The sequence below is a fragment of the Artemia sp. Qi Xiang Cuo genome, chromosome 5 (genome assembly GCF_049724085.1).
Source record: "Artemia sp. Qi Xiang Cuo chromosome 5, ASM4972408v1, whole genome shotgun sequence".
Taxonomy (NCBI): domain Eukaryota; kingdom Metazoa; phylum Arthropoda; class Branchiopoda; order Anostraca; family Artemiidae; genus Artemia; species Artemia sp. Qi Xiang Cuo.
Genome location: NC_142798.1, coordinates 38,061,192 through 38,078,689, shown reverse-complemented (window position 1 = coordinate 38,078,689; position 17,498 = coordinate 38,061,192). Strand labels below are relative to the sequence as shown.

Genomic DNA, 17,498 nt, shown 5'->3' with positions numbered 1-17,498 from the left:
GATTAATAGTGCGGGTTATAAATATCACTTTCATAAAACGTATTAGAAAAAATCCTTTGAATTACCAAGGGTGTTCCTCTCTGGTAGCAAATCATATAGCATTCTGACAACTACAGCAATATATAATTCAGCAAAAAAAAACAAAAACAAACGGCTGGTTCAAACTTTTTCGCTTTTCCGCAAAGCTGCACTTTGTAGAAGCTTGAAATAGACACTTGTTTGGCTTCATTAAAGTAGTATTTAGCGTGATAGGGGATGTATTCACTTTCTTAACTTTATGTATGCAAGATACTCAGTGACACAGAAAGGATAACACGTGGCTCTCGCCAAATATGTCTACATCAGTTCAGTTGAAACTTTATGTTGGTTTAAACTGCAAAAATATTCTCAAACAAAGAATCGAACCTTCGACATTTCAACTCACAATTAGTACCTATATACCAATATACTATACTAATGGGGACTTGTGAAAATTTGGGGATATAGTTATGCAAAATGATAGTATGGCAAAGTGTAGAGAATCGACGTCTTCTGACATACACCGGAGAAGTGGCTTCTTTGCTCAGAGGCAAATTTCGGGATTTAAATTTCTTCCGCATTCTACAATTTGAATTTTTTTTTATAATTTCAACAATACTTACAATTTTTTGGACGAACTTTAACAGTCATCAAAATCATAAATTTAACTAATGATAAATTATTGTTTGATGGTGATCAAACAAGACATTTTATTAATGTACATATAAGTGTAATTTTATAGTTTTTTTAAAAAATAATTTACCGAAATAAGATCAGGATTTGTCACTTTTTGTCACAGTGACTTTGTAGAACTCGCTCCGTTAGCAGAATATTTTATAAAAAATAAAATATGCCGACCCATAATGATCCATATCTACATTTCTCGTCAAATCACCCTCCTTCTGTGAAAAGAGGGGTAATAATCTGTTTAGTCGACAGAGTTCTAAAAATCTTTTCGCGTAATCAGGTAAATTCTCAATTGGATCATGTCAAAAACATTCAATTCTGCAATGGCTACCCAATAAACCTTATTGAAAATATCATTAATAGACGACTAAAAAAGATAGAAAAGGAAAATAGGGAGTCGCCCCCCTTGATTCAGTTATTCTGGTAATTGAGAACAAAACTTTCACCACTTTACCATGCATCTCGAAACTCAGTGACAAATTTGGAAAAATTTTAAAGAAGCATAATCTCTCTGTTTCTTTCAAAACCGAACAAAAAGTTGAACATTTTTTCAACTCGAGAAAGGATTAAACTGACCCTATACTGAGTAGTTGTGTCTACAGAATACCGTGTCCATTTGGGAAATTTTACATATGTAGGACCAACCAATAACTAGGTTAACGTTTGCATGAACACAAAATTTCAATAGATAAGTCCCTGAGATTCAAAAATAAAAATGACAACTTTGACTCTGCTTTGGCCCTCCATATCTTTGAAAATCCCACACATTTGGTTCTTTTTGAGGAAGCAACTTTAATATCTACTGTAAATGGCCTACCACAATCTTTTAAAAAGGCTATTGAGATAAAAAAAAAAATATAAACAGAAATTTGGCTATAAATAGAGATATAAACAGAAATTTGGCTATAAATAGAGACACCAGAGGTATTTCCTTAAACCCAATTTATAACAACTGAATTTCAAAAGATTCAATCAATATTTTCGCCCAGTCTAATTTAAGACAACCTGTCTACATATCTAATGAAGATCGAAGTTGCAGAATGGCGAAGTCTATTGCCAGGCAAAAAATACTTATTCAATTCAAATGGTGAATTTTCTTTTATTTATTACTGGCTGGTTTTTTTATTCAGTATCTGTTCTGCTCTTGCTAGGTTCAATTCGAAAGGTTATATATATATATTTTTTTTTATTTGCACTGAAGACGATTTGCTGGAGGTCCTGGTCGAAATGTTTGCTTGTTCTTGGTCTTCATATTCTGCCACTGGGCTGAAAAAATCCTCGTTTTATCGCCTATTTTAATTTATTTTTCATTTATTATATCCTTTTCTGTCTTGGTTTCAAACGTTAAAAAAGAAAAAGAAAAAAGAGTATAAGCTTCAGATAACGAAGAGATGCATATTTGAATATTTGTTTTTCAATTCATTTACTAAAAATTATCACTCTTATGATTAGTCTTAGAATTCTAAAAAGAAGAGTATGAGCGTTTTAGCAGCAATAAAATATGCTCAAAAGATATGGCAATTTAGCAAAGTCTGGGTTTGTTCTAAAACAAAAGAAACACAAATCATGTCACTATCATGGTCACCTTTAATTTTTTTTCCAAATCAGTTTAAATACATTTTAGTGAGACCTCTAACTAAAAAAAAAACAAAAAAAAACAAAAAAGTCAACCAAATTTATTCAAAATTCTGGGTGGGTGAAAATATTAGCCTTTGCTTGCTAGGAATGAACTGTCCGATATAGAATATTAAGCTCTTCAAAGCTAAAACCTTAACTTTAGAAAAAAGAAGAAGCACAAAACAGGTAGAAATTCATAAAACATAGAAAACAATAATGTTACTATCTGGCTATAAAAAAAAGTTTACCTATCTCTTCTAAATTCCAAGTATCAAGTCAAAAACTTACCCTTGCTTGTTAGAGTATCGGTCAAGGAGTTTAGATTTTGTTTTTGGGCATTACAATTAGGCGACATACAGTTAAGAATATATTATAAATATTTTTCTTTACCTTTCCAGTCTTGGCGTCACACCAAGAAAGAGTATGTTTTCGCCAATGCTCGTCAACATGCTTAGGAGTTTGACTGGCTATTGGCTTTTTGTAATCGTACTCATCAATTCTATCCTGTAAGGAAAGCATCCTCTGAGAATAGATAAATAAACTAATAAACATAATAGAGCTTACATAAATGACTAAAAATAGCAAAGAAAGAAAAAGAAGAAAAGGAATAAATAAGTTGATCATACGTAGGCCTACAATATAAAATATAACAGGGTCTCGCCATCTAAATATGTCAATTACTTCAGTGTGAAGTGAGGACAACCCTCCCCCCATATTTAGGACATTTTCTGTGCGCCCCGCAATAAGATAAATCTCAGTTCTACAGATCTACTACATCAAAAAATTAAGCAAGAAAAACGGGTTTTAATTTTTATAAAGCAGTGAATACAATAAAATAAACACTTAATTAAACAAAAATACTCCGAATATTTCGGCCCCACGTCCGGGAGCTTTTTTAAAAGTAAAAAAAATAAAATAAAAAAATTAAATAAAAAATGTTCTTTTTAAAAACCTTAAATTGAATCAAAATGAAAAAAAACAAACAAACACACAAAAAAAAAAAAACAAAACAAGAAAAAATATAAATAAATAGGAAACAAAACTCACATATTAAATAAACACTTCCATTCACTGGCGTATAAACAAAATCGAATGTCTATATTGATTCAAACACGCCTCCTCACAGTATATAAATGGAAATAATTCGATTTTGTGTATACGCCAGTGAATGGAAGTGTTTATCCATTCATATACTGTGAGGAGGCGTTTTTCCATCAATATAGACATTCGATTTTGTTTATACGCCAGTGAATGGAAGTGTTTATTTAATATATTTACATTTATATAATGTGAGGAGGCGTGTTTGAATCAATATAGACATTCGATTTTGTTTATACGCCAGTGACTGGAAGTGTTTATTTAATATATTTCCATTTATATACTGTGAGGAGGCGTGTTTGAATCAATATAGACATTCGATTTTGTTTATACGCCAGTGAATGGAAGTGTTAATTTAATATATTTAAATTTATATACTGTGTGGAGGAGTGTGTTAATGAATATAGACAGTCGATTTTGTTTATACGCCAGTGAATGGAAGTGTTTATTTAATATATTTCGATTTATATAATGTGAGGAGGCGTGTTTGAATCAATATAGACATTCGATTTTGTTTATACGCCAGTGAATGGAAGTGTTTATTTAATATATTTCAATTTATATACTGTGAGGAGGATTGTTTGAATCAATATAGACATTCGATTTTGTTTATACGCCAGTGGATGGAAGTGTTTATTTAATATATTTCAATTTATATACTATGAGGAGACGTGTTTGAATCAATATAGACATTCGATTTTGTTTATATGCCAGTGAATGGAAGTGTTTATTTAATATGTGAGTTTTGTTTCCTATTTATTTATATTTTTTCGTTTTTTTTGTGTGTGTGTGTTTTTTTTGTTTATTTTGATGTAAGTTAAGGTTTTTAAAAAGAACATTTTTTGTTTCATTTTTTTCTTTTTTTTTTTTTTTCCGTTGAGAAAGGCTCCTAGACATGGGACCGAAATAATCGGAGCATTTTTGTTTAATTAAGTGTTTATTTTATTGTATTCACTGCTTTATAAAAATTAAAACCCGTTTTTCTTGCTTAATTTTTTGTAAGTGGAAAAGCAGCGTGGTCTAAGAAATTATTTAGATCTACTACATCAATCTACCCATCCCACAGATAACAACCCGAAGCGGTATTTCCCATTCCATATTTGGCACTCAGATGAGTGAGCCCATTGGAGTAGTCCTTGTATACCTTAATTACTCCCCCCTCGAAAAGCATCTGAAAAGTTTTTTCCCGCCCCTTTTATGTTCAAGCTTAAGAGGCTCTTAGACAAGACAGTTTTGGAAAGGATGCAACCAACATCCTTTCTCCAGTAGGTCTTACTAATTTTAGAGATGGCGTCAAAACTTGTCATGTTGTCAGTGCCCTCTGGCACTTTGTTCTGGCTCTCGTAATGCTATTGGAACTTATAATTAACGAATAGAAAAATTTATATATCGAATGAGCCTCCAAAAATCATTCTAAAACAATACGGTAGGTTGCTAGCGTTGATAAAAATAGATACGGAGACGTAAGAAGTTGTAAGCCGATAGTTAAGGGTTTGCAACTAAAGCGATTCCGACGGTGAACTTTTTTTTTCGTCTGATATAATTTCCGAGAGGTTTCAGTCACCATTCTGAAACACTCAAAATTTTATTTTGATGACTACAACATATTTTGAGATAGGATGCGGGGAAGTGACATTTATAAATAAAGTAGTAATTGCAAGTTTTCTCACTGGACAACTGCTTCCCCAACACATTTTCATTACAATGGGTCATGGGTCACTCTCCGTTAGTTTATAGTAGATTGAGAGATAGGGAACTATGCATAATATTCTATCTTTACATTATTCAATTATTTTAGGTATTTTATTCTGCAGGGGCAATAATAAGGATATCGAGAGGCTTTTCTAAAAGTTGTGCTCCAGTAACCCTAGGTCACTGAAACTTTCAGGAGTAGACTAACGATTCAAACTAGTCAGGAAAGGTATTTCTAACTTCTTAGCCACCATTTTTCGCCTGAAGAGTCACTCACTTTCTGGAAAAAAGACTTTGTTCTAATCTAGCAAGTCTGGCTAGAATATGGTTACATTCATGGAAAACACCTTGCCAAGGCTAGTGGCACAGGAGAAGCAGGGCATAAGCCAAACTGAATTAGTGTCTGTTTTTTCAAAGTTTTGCTCTTTTTTCCCCCGAGAAGTGGATTTTCACGTGAAAAACGTTTACATGAAAGAGAGAGAGATAGACAGGGACAAAGAAAGACAGAGGGCGTAAAATACATAGAGAATAAGAGATAAGGACAGGGAGAGCAAAAGAGAAGGAGAGATAGAGCAATAGAAAGTTAGCGATGAAAAGCAAAAACAAAGAAAGGGAGAGGGAGGAGAACGAGAGACAGAAAAAAGGGAAAGAAAGAGGGTGGGGGAGTCAGAGAGGAGAGAAAGAGGATGGGGGAGTCAGAGAGGAGAAAAAAAGGGAGAGAGAAGGGAGGGAGGAAAGGAAAGAGGGAGAAAGAGCGATTTTACATAAGTCTACAGAGTTGCTTCTATTGAAACAAACTACAAATTTGACTCATTAACAGATAAAACCGTTTCAACGCAAGAAATATTCTACTATTGGCTTCCTTATGAAAAGTAAAAAAAAAAAAAAAAAATCTATATTCATAAAATTCATTAAAAGATTTATACATAAAGTAAAGCGCAAAAGTATTACTGTTATTTCTGTTTTACCTGAAAGTCATCACGGGCATGGGCTCCACGGGATTCTTTCCTTGCTTCAGCCGAATAAATTGTCTGTACGGCGTTCACCATCAGGTTTTGAAGCTCCAGGGTTTCTACTAAATCTGTATTCCACACAAGACCCTTATCCTCAACTAAAATAGAAAAAAATTGAAAAATTACGCGGTAATTATGTTGACGAAAAGACCTTACATTGAACCATCAAACTCTACCAATATTTGAAGTTAGGCAACAAATTGGACATTATTGAAAAAATTTACGAGCCATGTGATTTGATAATGATTCATCATTCATATTAAGACACTAGTCCAGCTCGTTCCTTCAGATGTCAAAGACATCTTCGCTCACCACAATTGTATTTTCAACATTTCTTTAGGAAATTCGGATCATTTTAGCATTGTAGGACTGATATCGTGAAATTAAAGGGCTAACATTAACCTTAACTGAAAAGTGAAAAAGCTGAGAACAATAACTGTTTCTTTGCGTAGAAATGGAATGAAACTAACTTTAACGACCATTCATACGTAATTAAGTATGTGATACCAAGGGAATGTACTTTATAAAAAAAGAGAACAAGTAATGAGGAGAATCCTTCCAAAAAAGTTTGAGGGTCAACCTCTTAGGATTTTCAGAAAAAGTACTTATTCCAAACATAAAATTTTGACACTGAGCACCTTTGAAATAGTGATATACAACAAGGAAGATGCAATCTTTTCACCTTCAATTGAGGGAAAATAAACACAAATGAATTATTACCATTTGAGTGAACTTACTCTAAACAGTACACATATTTTTAAATTCAATTTGTTTCATGAAATCGATGTATATTCACTTGGTCAGTAAGAAACACAAGAGTGTAATTTAGGGCCCCACTTAGAGAATAGCACAAGGGTGTTTGATCCTGTCGAGTAAGCTAGTGCTGCAGTAGTTGACCCCAGTTAACTATTTGGGGTATCAAGACCCTGTCCACAAAAGAAGAGACCGCAGAACTAATGTGAGATAGATTTTATCTTCCGCCCCAGTCCCTTTAAGGAGTTCCTACCATTCTTGCTAAGGATAAGCACAGGATCCTTTGATTGTTTACTCATCTTACGAATATAATATCTGCTTTTGGAGATGTAAGGCTTTTTATGGTCAATCATCCAACAAAGTGACCTTTAACTTATCTGTTAATAAATACGAGAAAACATTGGGCAAGGCCAACGTCTACTTGATAAATTTTGGCCCAAACCCAAAACAGCATACCTGTTTGAGGTAGGGGATTACAATGAGCATAGTCTCAGATCAGAGTTTGGCCAATTCCTTCATTTATCAGAATTAATTAGACCAACTATTTTAGCTATCATTTGATTTCTTCGGTCGAAGGTTCGACATATACACATGATCTAGTAATTAAACTAAGCTAAGGACTTGTTACACATGGGGCCACTGATGTACCTGGTTCTGCAGAATACAGCATATTTTGGTGGTTGAATATCTTACAAGGTCAAGGATGGTATCAGTATGGAAGGGAAATGCGGGCCCCCTTCAACCTCAAGGCTAGAAAATTGAGCAATGGGTTTACAAAAGCCATGACCTTTGTATGTGGATCTTAATAACATTCCCGTAAACTTCAAAGGATGAAATGGTAAAAACGTTCGAGGATTCTGAGATGCCGACAGCCTCTAAGAATTCTCCCCTGATATTTCAACAGAGGCCAATGAATTCTTCTAACAAATTTTTTTTTATTTTTCCGACCGAGAAGCACAGACAGCACAACTAGTTGCTTGCCCTTTTTTGTCTTCTTACTCTCTAATAACAATTCCATCGTGTCTTTTTACTTTCGAATAACCTCCAACGACTAGGAGCCTTTTGCTTTGCTCTTATTGCCTTCTCGATGAAGGTTAGACCGGATTTTCTCTCTTCAAAACAATTTGCTTTCAAAGGATGTGACTAAATTAAGTCAACCAGACCAGCTGGGACAGCTCAAGAGCCATATCAAAATGTTCTTCCAGGAAGACTCTCCATTATTTGGAAGTAAAGGCAATTTCTCATCCCTTCTAATCTCCTCTTTCATATTGCAACATTTTCCTCTCATGTTCGGTTAGTGAAGGCAGCATATTCATGAGTACCAGCCTTTAATGAATTGGAATGGGTCAAGAAACGGGTCAAAACGAGATTGCCCAAACAGCCTGTGTAGGTGCCGAAATCCAAAAGTTATTTGATTCATAGGAAAGGTATAGATCGTAAACACCCAACCCCTCCTTATCTGTCGGTATATTGCCTGGTGCAATCGTGAACGTTAAAGTCAACATGAAAGACAACCGCAGACTTTGGAGATTTTCTTTTTAAGTTATATTTGGGAGATACTTCAAGGGAGCCAATTAAGTGGCAAACACGAATAGTTATCAAAAAGTTTCCAGGAGTAAAATAACAAATTAAACTTCGTAATGAAACAAAAGACAGCTTGGAAATAAATATATAGAGAAGAAATATGGAGTAAAAACTAAGAAATTTTTAGTACAAACATAAACAAGTCTTATTATATGCATGAAAATACTGTTGTCAAAATGATTTTGACGTAAAAAACTATGTTTATTGCTGTATATTCCTCATCTGGAACATCACTTGAATATTTATGATCCTAATTATGCTCTAGATTTTATTGTGACATTTTTCCTATTCAGCAGGCAGGCAACTCGGCTAAAGGCTTCATGGGCAAATATGAAAATACGGCTGGATTAATTCAACGTTTTTTTTTACTAGTGACAACTGTTGGAAAAAAGGTGAATTTTCAATCCTTCAATTCAAGATTAATGATTTTTATAAAAACTCATAAATAATTTTAATTTACTAATATGAATGATTTTTGAAAAAGGGGTTTTGAAAAGGATTTTAGGAAAACCCTAATGAAACCCCTGTATAAGGAAGGTGATAAGAGAGCGAGCGTTGTGATTATAGAGGCAATAGCCTGGTCTCTGTAGGTAGCAAATTATTTAGTAATGCGATACTTTTTAGACTTAGAGATGATGTAGACAAAGTTTTAAGAGAAGAACAGTGCAGTTTTAGGAAGGGTGACCAAATTTTCACTCTTAGGTTAATAATTGAGAAGTGCCTGAGTCATCAAACACCTTTAGTCCTCAGTTTTATAGATTATGAGCAAGCGCTTGATTCAGCTGATAGAAGAGCTTTAGCGAAGGTCTTATTGTTGTATGGTATACCGGATAAATACATTAAAGTGATTAGTACTATGTACGAGAATAACATTGCTGCGGTTAAGGTAGGAAATGAGGTTAGTAGCTGGTTTCGTATTAAATTAGGGGTTCAGCAGGACTGTGTTTTATCCCCATTTATATGGATAATTTTAATGAACTTTGGCTAAAGGAGCAGAGAAAAGGCAAGGGGAGAACACAAAATTAGGTGGGGGAGTAAAAAACTCCCGGACTTATATTATGCTGATGATTTAAGCATCCTAGATGAAAGTGTGAGCAAAATGAATGAACTTTTTAGATGTTTTGCGAGTTCAGGGTGCTAGAATAAGTTTAAAAATTAACGGAGAGCAGGTCGTCCTCGGTTTGGGTGGGAAGATGTCGTAAGGAAAAATTTAAGGGAAACGGAAAGTTCCTGGGAGGGTGTAAAGAGAGAGACTTTGAATAGCTTGGGATGGAGGAAGATCGTACGTAGCTGTGTTGGCCTCAGTCAACTTGGTGCTTCGGTGAGGTGCTTCGATGAGTTGCTAGTAGTAGTAGTACTAATTCAAGACAAAACAATTTTGAAATCGAAAGTTGCACTCTAAATGCGAGCTTTGCAAATGAAAAAAAGAACAAATCGTCGTTGTCAGGCCTAACGGCCGTACATGATGCAACTGTAGTCGCACTTATGAGATAATTGCCAAACACCGTTTGCTTTCAGCAAAGAGAGACATTTGTTGTTCTCAAAGATAGCATCAGCGGGGCAATGTATGAGATCACACTTTTAATCAAAAATTCTGTAACCCTAATAAGATACAAGTAGATTTTAAGATCAACCAATAAAGCACACAGTATTCTGTTTGAAGGAGTTAGGGTCTTAATCTTATTAAAAAAAAAAAAAAAAAAAGAAAAAACGACAAGAAAAAAAGGTTAAGTGACTTATAAGTTATTGCAGCCAAATAAAAGTGGACCACATCCAGCACGCGGGCTGTGCCTTGTGCAGGTTTATGCTAAAATAGTGGATTTACCTTTAACGTCATTCAAGCCATCCCACATTGCTGACATTTTTCTGCAACCTTCTTCTAGTGATTTGCCTGTCCTGAAGACAGCAGCATGATTTTGCATTGTTTTTTGCATTTGTAGCCTCAAATCAGAAGTCCTTGCGGATCCTTTAGAGCTCAGCAATTTATCAATATTGGCAATTGATTCTTCACCGGCATTCTAAAAAGGATCATCACATGTAAAATTTGACAAAGAAATTAAAACGTTTAACTACAGCGTTGACAATTGGACCTAATTTAAGCTAAAACTAAATAGTATACTAATCAGATTAAACACTAAATCCTAACAAGAAAAGGTTAGGCATATTTCCTGAGTTTGCTCCAAGCAAGAAGGAGAGGATTTTAGCAAAGTAATTTTTTGGTGAAATTTCCTTTAAAATACTTTAAAGCAAAAAATCAAATCTTATAATTGTGGGGAAGGGGCCTGTCACCTTTCCCCCCCCCCCCTCCTCTCCAGGAGGTTTAATCCAAGATTCCACCCTAATACCAAGTCACATGGTTCTTCATTATCAAGAAACACGTATTTTTTAAAATATTGGGTTTTAACATTTAAATAATAGCCTACACAGAAATTTTAATATTTGTTAACATACAAGATAAGATATATTTTCCTCCTTCCCCTCCCTCCAACAACCCCTATTATTTGGCAAAATTCTGCAACAATGGCGCCCCTTTAGCCCTTTTCTGCATTAGGGTAATTCTGTAGTAGTTGTATCACAATGGAAAAAAAATCCAAAGAGCGAGCTAAAAATTCGCGGACTAAAGCAGTGTTTTGATACTCTGTAAAAATGAAAAAAAAAAAAAAAAAAAAAAAAACACAAACAAAGTGAGAAAAAATCATTTATAAATCTGATAAAAAGAAACCAAATTTCTGATCTCGTTTCTTTTTTTCTTTTTTCGTCATGCTCTTGAACAGATTAGAAAACAGAAAATAAAGAAAAGACGAAGGAAAAAATCCGCTCCTACAATATAACTTGTTCACATAAACTAAACCACAAGTAATTTCGGACATTCAATACGATTTTGGACATAGTTAAATTGCTTTCGGCTCAGCTAGTTTTGCAACAGCTAGCACATTCCTAGTTGGAATCTTTCAACAGAACTCAAATCAAACAGAAGTCTTTAAAAGTTGTGCTGACTAATTACTGGCAACGTACATTTGCACTGAAGTTAAAATTTTATCACGAGCTATATTGCCTATAATGGTATTCTTTTTTCTTAAGCTCTGATTTTATTCAAAAATGCAAGCAATCCTTTAATACAAATTTTGGACTATAACAGCTTTCCTATATCTAAAATCGTTATTATGCACTCAGAATTTAATTAATCTAATGCGCATTTCGAGACCTATCCCTAAGAAAAAAAAAAAAAAAAAAAAAAAAAAAAAAAAACCACATAAATACATAATCTAATTCACATAATTTCTGGAGAGGTAAAGCTCGTACTTGTGTCATGACGACTCTTAATACACTAGGTGTAAATGTTGTTTCATTCCAAAAAATGAGAAGCCACTGGATCCAGAAATTCTAAATTAAACGATGTATAAGTTTAATTTCTATAGCTAACATGTATATGAGCATACGTATGGCATAATAAAAGAAAAAAGAGAAAAAAAATCCCTTTGAAGCCGACACAGAGGGAGGAGGGAAGATGCCCTCCTTTCTCCAGTTTTCCTCAAAGAACATCTGAAAAATTATGCCGTGAAAATCGTTTCCCTTAAACATTTGTCTAATCACAAAAGACCCCCTTCCGACACGCTAACATCGAAAATAGACCAGTAAAATTAGTTACTTAAACATTTAGTGAGGCTGCAAGGCATATAATAGGAGATTGTAAGGTGCGTCAAATGAAACGATAGCATTGAACGGGTAAAATTTTTGACAAATTCAGTGATATCTAAAAAAAAAAAAAAAAAAAAAAAAAAAAAAAAAAAAAAAAAACGTTACTACACAAAAACTAATATATGTCCGAATTTTTCGGATTTATATTCAGTGGCCCTTATCGACATGAAAAAAAAAGAAAGGATAAAATGCTAAAATAAAACTAGATTAAAAAAAACCTGACACAAACTAGCAAATAAAACAAAAAGTCAGAAAAACACACAAACATTACAGAAAGAAAAAGAAAAAAAAACGAAAGTATAGAAGACAACTAAAGTAGCTGTTTTTCAAAAGTAATCCAACCATTGCATACACACCGACACCAAACAACAATACTGCTGCATTATGATGCGTGTCCATGGTTACATTCTGATATGAGGTTCAAACAAAAAGGAACAATCCTTTTATTTAAAAACCTTACGGATAAACTAGGTTAAATTAATTAGAATTAGATGATTTTTTCTTTTGCTAATCAAGGTGGATTAGGTAGACATGCCTTAATATACCCAAGGTTCATCTCGTTTTGAGCTTTATTTAGTTAATTGAAGTGTTTTTGGGGTCTCCAAGTCTCCAAAATCTCCTCATCTTCTTCATTATTAAAAATAAAAGAAGATCTGGCTTTGTTTTCAATTAAGCTAGTATAAATAGGATTTAACCTCTATTCTCCCTTGTCTCATATTTACACGAATGCCCTTATAGATAAACCTTTTAATTTTTATGGTCTCCCAAAAGTAACAGTCATACGCAATTATCAATTATTATTGTTTAATCAAACACAACATTATGGTGTGGAAGATCAAATAATTGTTTGGAAACTACTGAATCCAAAGTCTCTTTTTACAGAGGAACCAATCGCTGTTTTGTACTGTTGAAGCCTATTTTCTATTTTTTTTTATGTTCTACTCACGTAAAATTTCCGCAACAGAATGTATTCTATACTTTTATGCACACCACTTTGTATCTTTTTAGGTATTACCTCCTCCAGAGAAATTCGAAAAAATCCTACAGTAAGTTAAAATCTAAAAGGTGTTTTTATATTACAGTGAAATTATTAATTCATTTTATTGATATAATGAAAACTTCGCAGCAGTGATAAACTACATTTTACTATTTAAAGATAGCTTAGACAAAACGACAGATATCTTCATTTTAAATCTAATCACCCCCAACAAGTTCAAATAGGTGTTGTAAGTTCTCCCGTGGATCGTGTCCTAAACATTCGCTTTGAGTCTTGTGTCACAGCAGAATTAAATTTTATCCAAAATCTTTTTGGAAATGGTTGCCCCATCCTGTTTATTACAATAGTTAGCCGTAGCCTAAAAAGACATTCTCTTAAAATCAAAAATCTCTTATCATGTAAAGTTGCTAATAAACCTTTAAATGTAATCTACTTTCTATATATATCAAAATTAGATATAACCAAGGCTTTGAATTCTAATAGTGTGCTTAATTCTTTTGATTCTACTCTAAGCAGCCATATTTTTGAAAAACCAATTCCATGCAATACTTCATAAAAACACCTCCCTCATTAGTACCGATTTAGTTATTAAACAACTTGTTCGAGAAGCATTAGAAATTAAACTTAAGTTCAATATTAATACTTCTGTAAATACGGCTTTGGGGGAGTATTCACTCAATGTATTATATGCAAATATAATTAAAAATGATTTTACAAATTACATTACAAAACCAATATCTAATGCCAATAAACCAGTATAAAAAAAAACTTTTAGTTTAGCTGCCAAAAAGCGAGAATAGCATTAAAAACGTGCTCTTGACTTGTTTTCACCTGAATAAATTCCCTTGTTTTGTGTTGTTTTTCTTCAGTCCTGGTGACGATTCTAGGACTGTTTCAATTTTTTGTTTCAATGATTACCCATTTTATTGTGTCTTATTTTATTTTTATATGTACTTTGCCGAGAACGGTCCTTGGATATAGAGCCGAAATATTCATTTAGGGACGAAAAATTTCACTGTTTTAGATTAATTCTTCCTTGTCTTACCTGTTGTTGTTTGCCTATAAGATGACTGTTGCAGTCTCACAGGAGACTGTCACATATACTAAAAGTTAATTGGTTATTATCAGTATTAGAAAATATGGGGAAAAAAGATTAAAGACTCACGGCTTTCAATTCACCAATTTTTTCACCTGGCTTATTTTCCTCTGCAATCGTCTTTGCACAGGCTCTACCAAAAACAACAAGATCAAGAAGAGAGTTAGCACCGAGCCTGTTGGCGCCGTGGACAGAGGCACAAGCAGCTTCCCCAGCTGCATACAGTCCAGGAATAATTACATCTTCACCGTTTTCATGAGTGATTACCTGAAATTATGTCAATAAAATTATAATTGTGCAAGCACTTCATGCTTGTGTTATTATACAATAAACGATTTAGAAGGTAACAAATAAATAAACTTTGGTTCTAATTTCGTGGTATTCAGCTATAGTGCAACTCATTCAAAAGTAAATTTCAACCCAGATCAGCCACAAATTAACAGGGATTAGAATCTTTCAGCAGCCTCCTGCGAGTCTGTTCCAAGGTCACAAATTTTCTTTTTGTTTCTGATTAGGACTTTCGAGTTAGGAACACAGAGATTTATGTCAGGTTTTGGGAGCGATTAAAAAAGAAAATCTATAGAAGAAACCTCTAAAACGTGTTAAATCAACTGCGAAAGGGATATTTGTGCAATGTTGGTATTTTAATTTTGGCTCAAGTCTTCGTGGACTCATTACCGTGCGTCATTGTTGCAATGTTCCACATAGACACGGAAATATTTTCCAGACTATTTTTTAAATGATTACAATTTAGAAAAAGGCAGATAGATTTAATAAGAAATTGTTTTATAAAACAGCAAATTGTTTTATAAAACAGCAAATTGTTTTATAAAAAAGCAAATTGTTTTATAAAACAGCAAATTTACCCATTGCAATGCTCTATGGCAGGAAATACAGAGAGAAAATAAAGAAGAAAGAGTCGCAGGAAGAATACTGCGTAAATGAAAAAAAAAAAAAAAAAACGAAAGACACACATGTAAAAATATAAAGAGACGTCAAATCAAGTAACGGCTTGTTAACAGAAATATTCGCATCAACGAAAAGGTCTGTCACTACATCAAATACCTTAAAAACCCACATCAGAAAGGAGAAAAAAAAGTTGACATCCACATAGCTACGCAATAAGAAACATAAGACTGAATTCAACGATGAAACAAAATCAATATAATCGACCCAGGATTACACGCGTGAGCTACCTCAGAATTTCACGATTCCTCGATATCTTCATTTTAATTATATTAACCTGAAGGCAGAAGGAGATGTCCCCATCAAGAAGAATACCGAGGAACGGTATAGATAGTTTAGGGCAAGCCTGGTAAATTCGCGAGAAAACTTGACTTAGCAATATTTAAGGACAGACAACAAGCGTCGGACCATGAATTATTCCCTCGGACCAACTAATCAATTTGATACGGATCTCAGGCTCCAATCTGTCAGCAGTGCCGTAGTTGTTGTCATCAGCGAAAGAAACTAAAGTATTTTAATCTTTTGATGTATGTCTACATTCCTGGGTATAGAAAGATTTGGGGTGACATAGACGACAACAAACTAGTGGTATATGCTTTATAATAGCCACAATAAGGTCATAAAATAATAAGGACCAGAACTGGTCCTGGAACTGAGCCTTGTGGGACACCAAACCCAACCTGAGACGATGAGAGGAAAAGAGGATGCATAGATATAACGCTTCCAGACAAACAGAATTAAGACCAAACAATGGTATTCCCTCTTCAACTTTTGATTTTTCTCCTCTATTATTTAAATTATTGGGTCAACGCATTGTACGGTCTCAGTAATATATTTCTGTAAGGCAATTTACACATCTTAAAAGCCTAGAAAACAGAAAAGATGTCCAGGCAATTCAATGTGCTAACTGAATTGCCTTTAATCAGAAATATTCAGATTAAAAACTAAAGTAAAATACTATTTTGAACCTTTTCTGCTATAAAAAAAATGGTATACTAAAATAACTAGAGAGTATACAAAAAAACCTAGCGCACGTTAGCTCTATTTTAACAATGTTGATACACAAAAAAGGTAGCATCATATTAATGAAAAAAGTTTAAGTAGACAAAACCAAAGAAAACCCAAGATGAAAACCATCTTTTAAAGGGTTGCCTGGTTTTCAGTGCTTCCTTTTTTGGCTTTTTTCTGAATGACTGCAGCTAGCAACAACCAATTTTTATCGTTTTCGTGAGGCAAGTAAGAGGCTTTTGTCGGTTTGCAATTCCTGTAACAGTAATTTCAGATAAGGCTCTAACCCTATTTATATCGTTTCAAAACCTTTTACAACAACTTATAACCAAGGGCGTCACGATGTTCGTTTTATTCAGGGGGAAATCTTCGTAAATTTTACCGAATTGCTACCTGATTTGTACCGAATTTTCTGCAGAAATCCAGATTTTTGCTAAATTTCGGCCGATTTTGCAAAATTTCTGACGAAATTTTCGCCATCGGCGAAAATTTTACCGAATGTCAAAAAAGCTGGGGGGGGGGCACCCCTCACTACCCCTGCTTATAACAATTATACAACAGTTTATCAAGCAGGTTAATGAAAAGGAAAAATTAATTACCTGGCCCTTGTAGTTAGTGGGAGTTCCACCCATGTTATAATGAACAGTTGGTAGCACTGGGATTGGCTCCCTGGTGACATCTACACCGGCAAAAATCATTGCTGTCTCAGAAATACCTGGTAGTCTTTGGGCAAGCTGGAAAACAAAATATTAATAGGACATTTTGAACGAAATTTTTTTATGCAACGTAAATATTTAAGAAGTGTCACAACTCAAAAATACCAAATTTTCAGAATAGTGAGACAATTATTTTCCATATTACATTGCAGATTTTCAACTACCGATTTTTATTTCATCATAAATAGTAGCTCTTATAAAACCAAAATAGGCTGGATTTATATTTTTCTGGTTTTTACAAATGACTGACTTTCTTTTCAATCGTAACACTGTTATTGACATTAGCATCCGTAAAATAGAGCTATAAAAAAAGTTGGCTAACACAACAAAACTTGAACAAGTTGAATTGACTCCTAAACTGATCATTAAAAATAATTGAAGCTGAATTGTTGCACAGAGGCTCTTTCACAAAAAGCTGACAAAAATAATACAATTAAATAATCAATACTTCCTAGGAAAGTCTTGTAGTGAATGAAAGCAGCCTAACTGCCTTCTGATGACCGCCTGATGCATCTAATATTGTTATCCTAGCAAGACAGGTTGTGTCGAATCCC

The 17,498-nt window shown here is 33.8% G+C and overlaps 1 protein-coding gene across 1 annotated transcript in view; it reads right to left on the bottom strand.

Moving 5' to 3' along the window:
* The window catches only part of SdhA (succinate dehydrogenase, subunit A (flavoprotein)), a 48,849-nt gene that overhangs the window by 1,575 nt on the left and 29,776 nt on the right, over positions 1–17,498 (bottom strand). The window contains exons 7-11 of the mRNA XM_089089557.1: positions 16,828–16,962; positions 14,324–14,521; positions 10,288–10,480; positions 6,081–6,223; positions 2,713–2,826 (exon numbers count right to left, since the gene is read on the bottom strand). Coding sequence (XP_088945683.1) covers positions 2,713–2,826; positions 6,081–6,223; positions 10,288–10,480; positions 14,324–14,521; positions 16,828–16,962 — 783 coding nt within the window. The remainder of the gene's footprint in view (positions 1–2,712; positions 2,827–6,080; positions 6,224–10,287; positions 10,481–14,323; positions 14,522–16,827; positions 16,963–17,498) is intronic.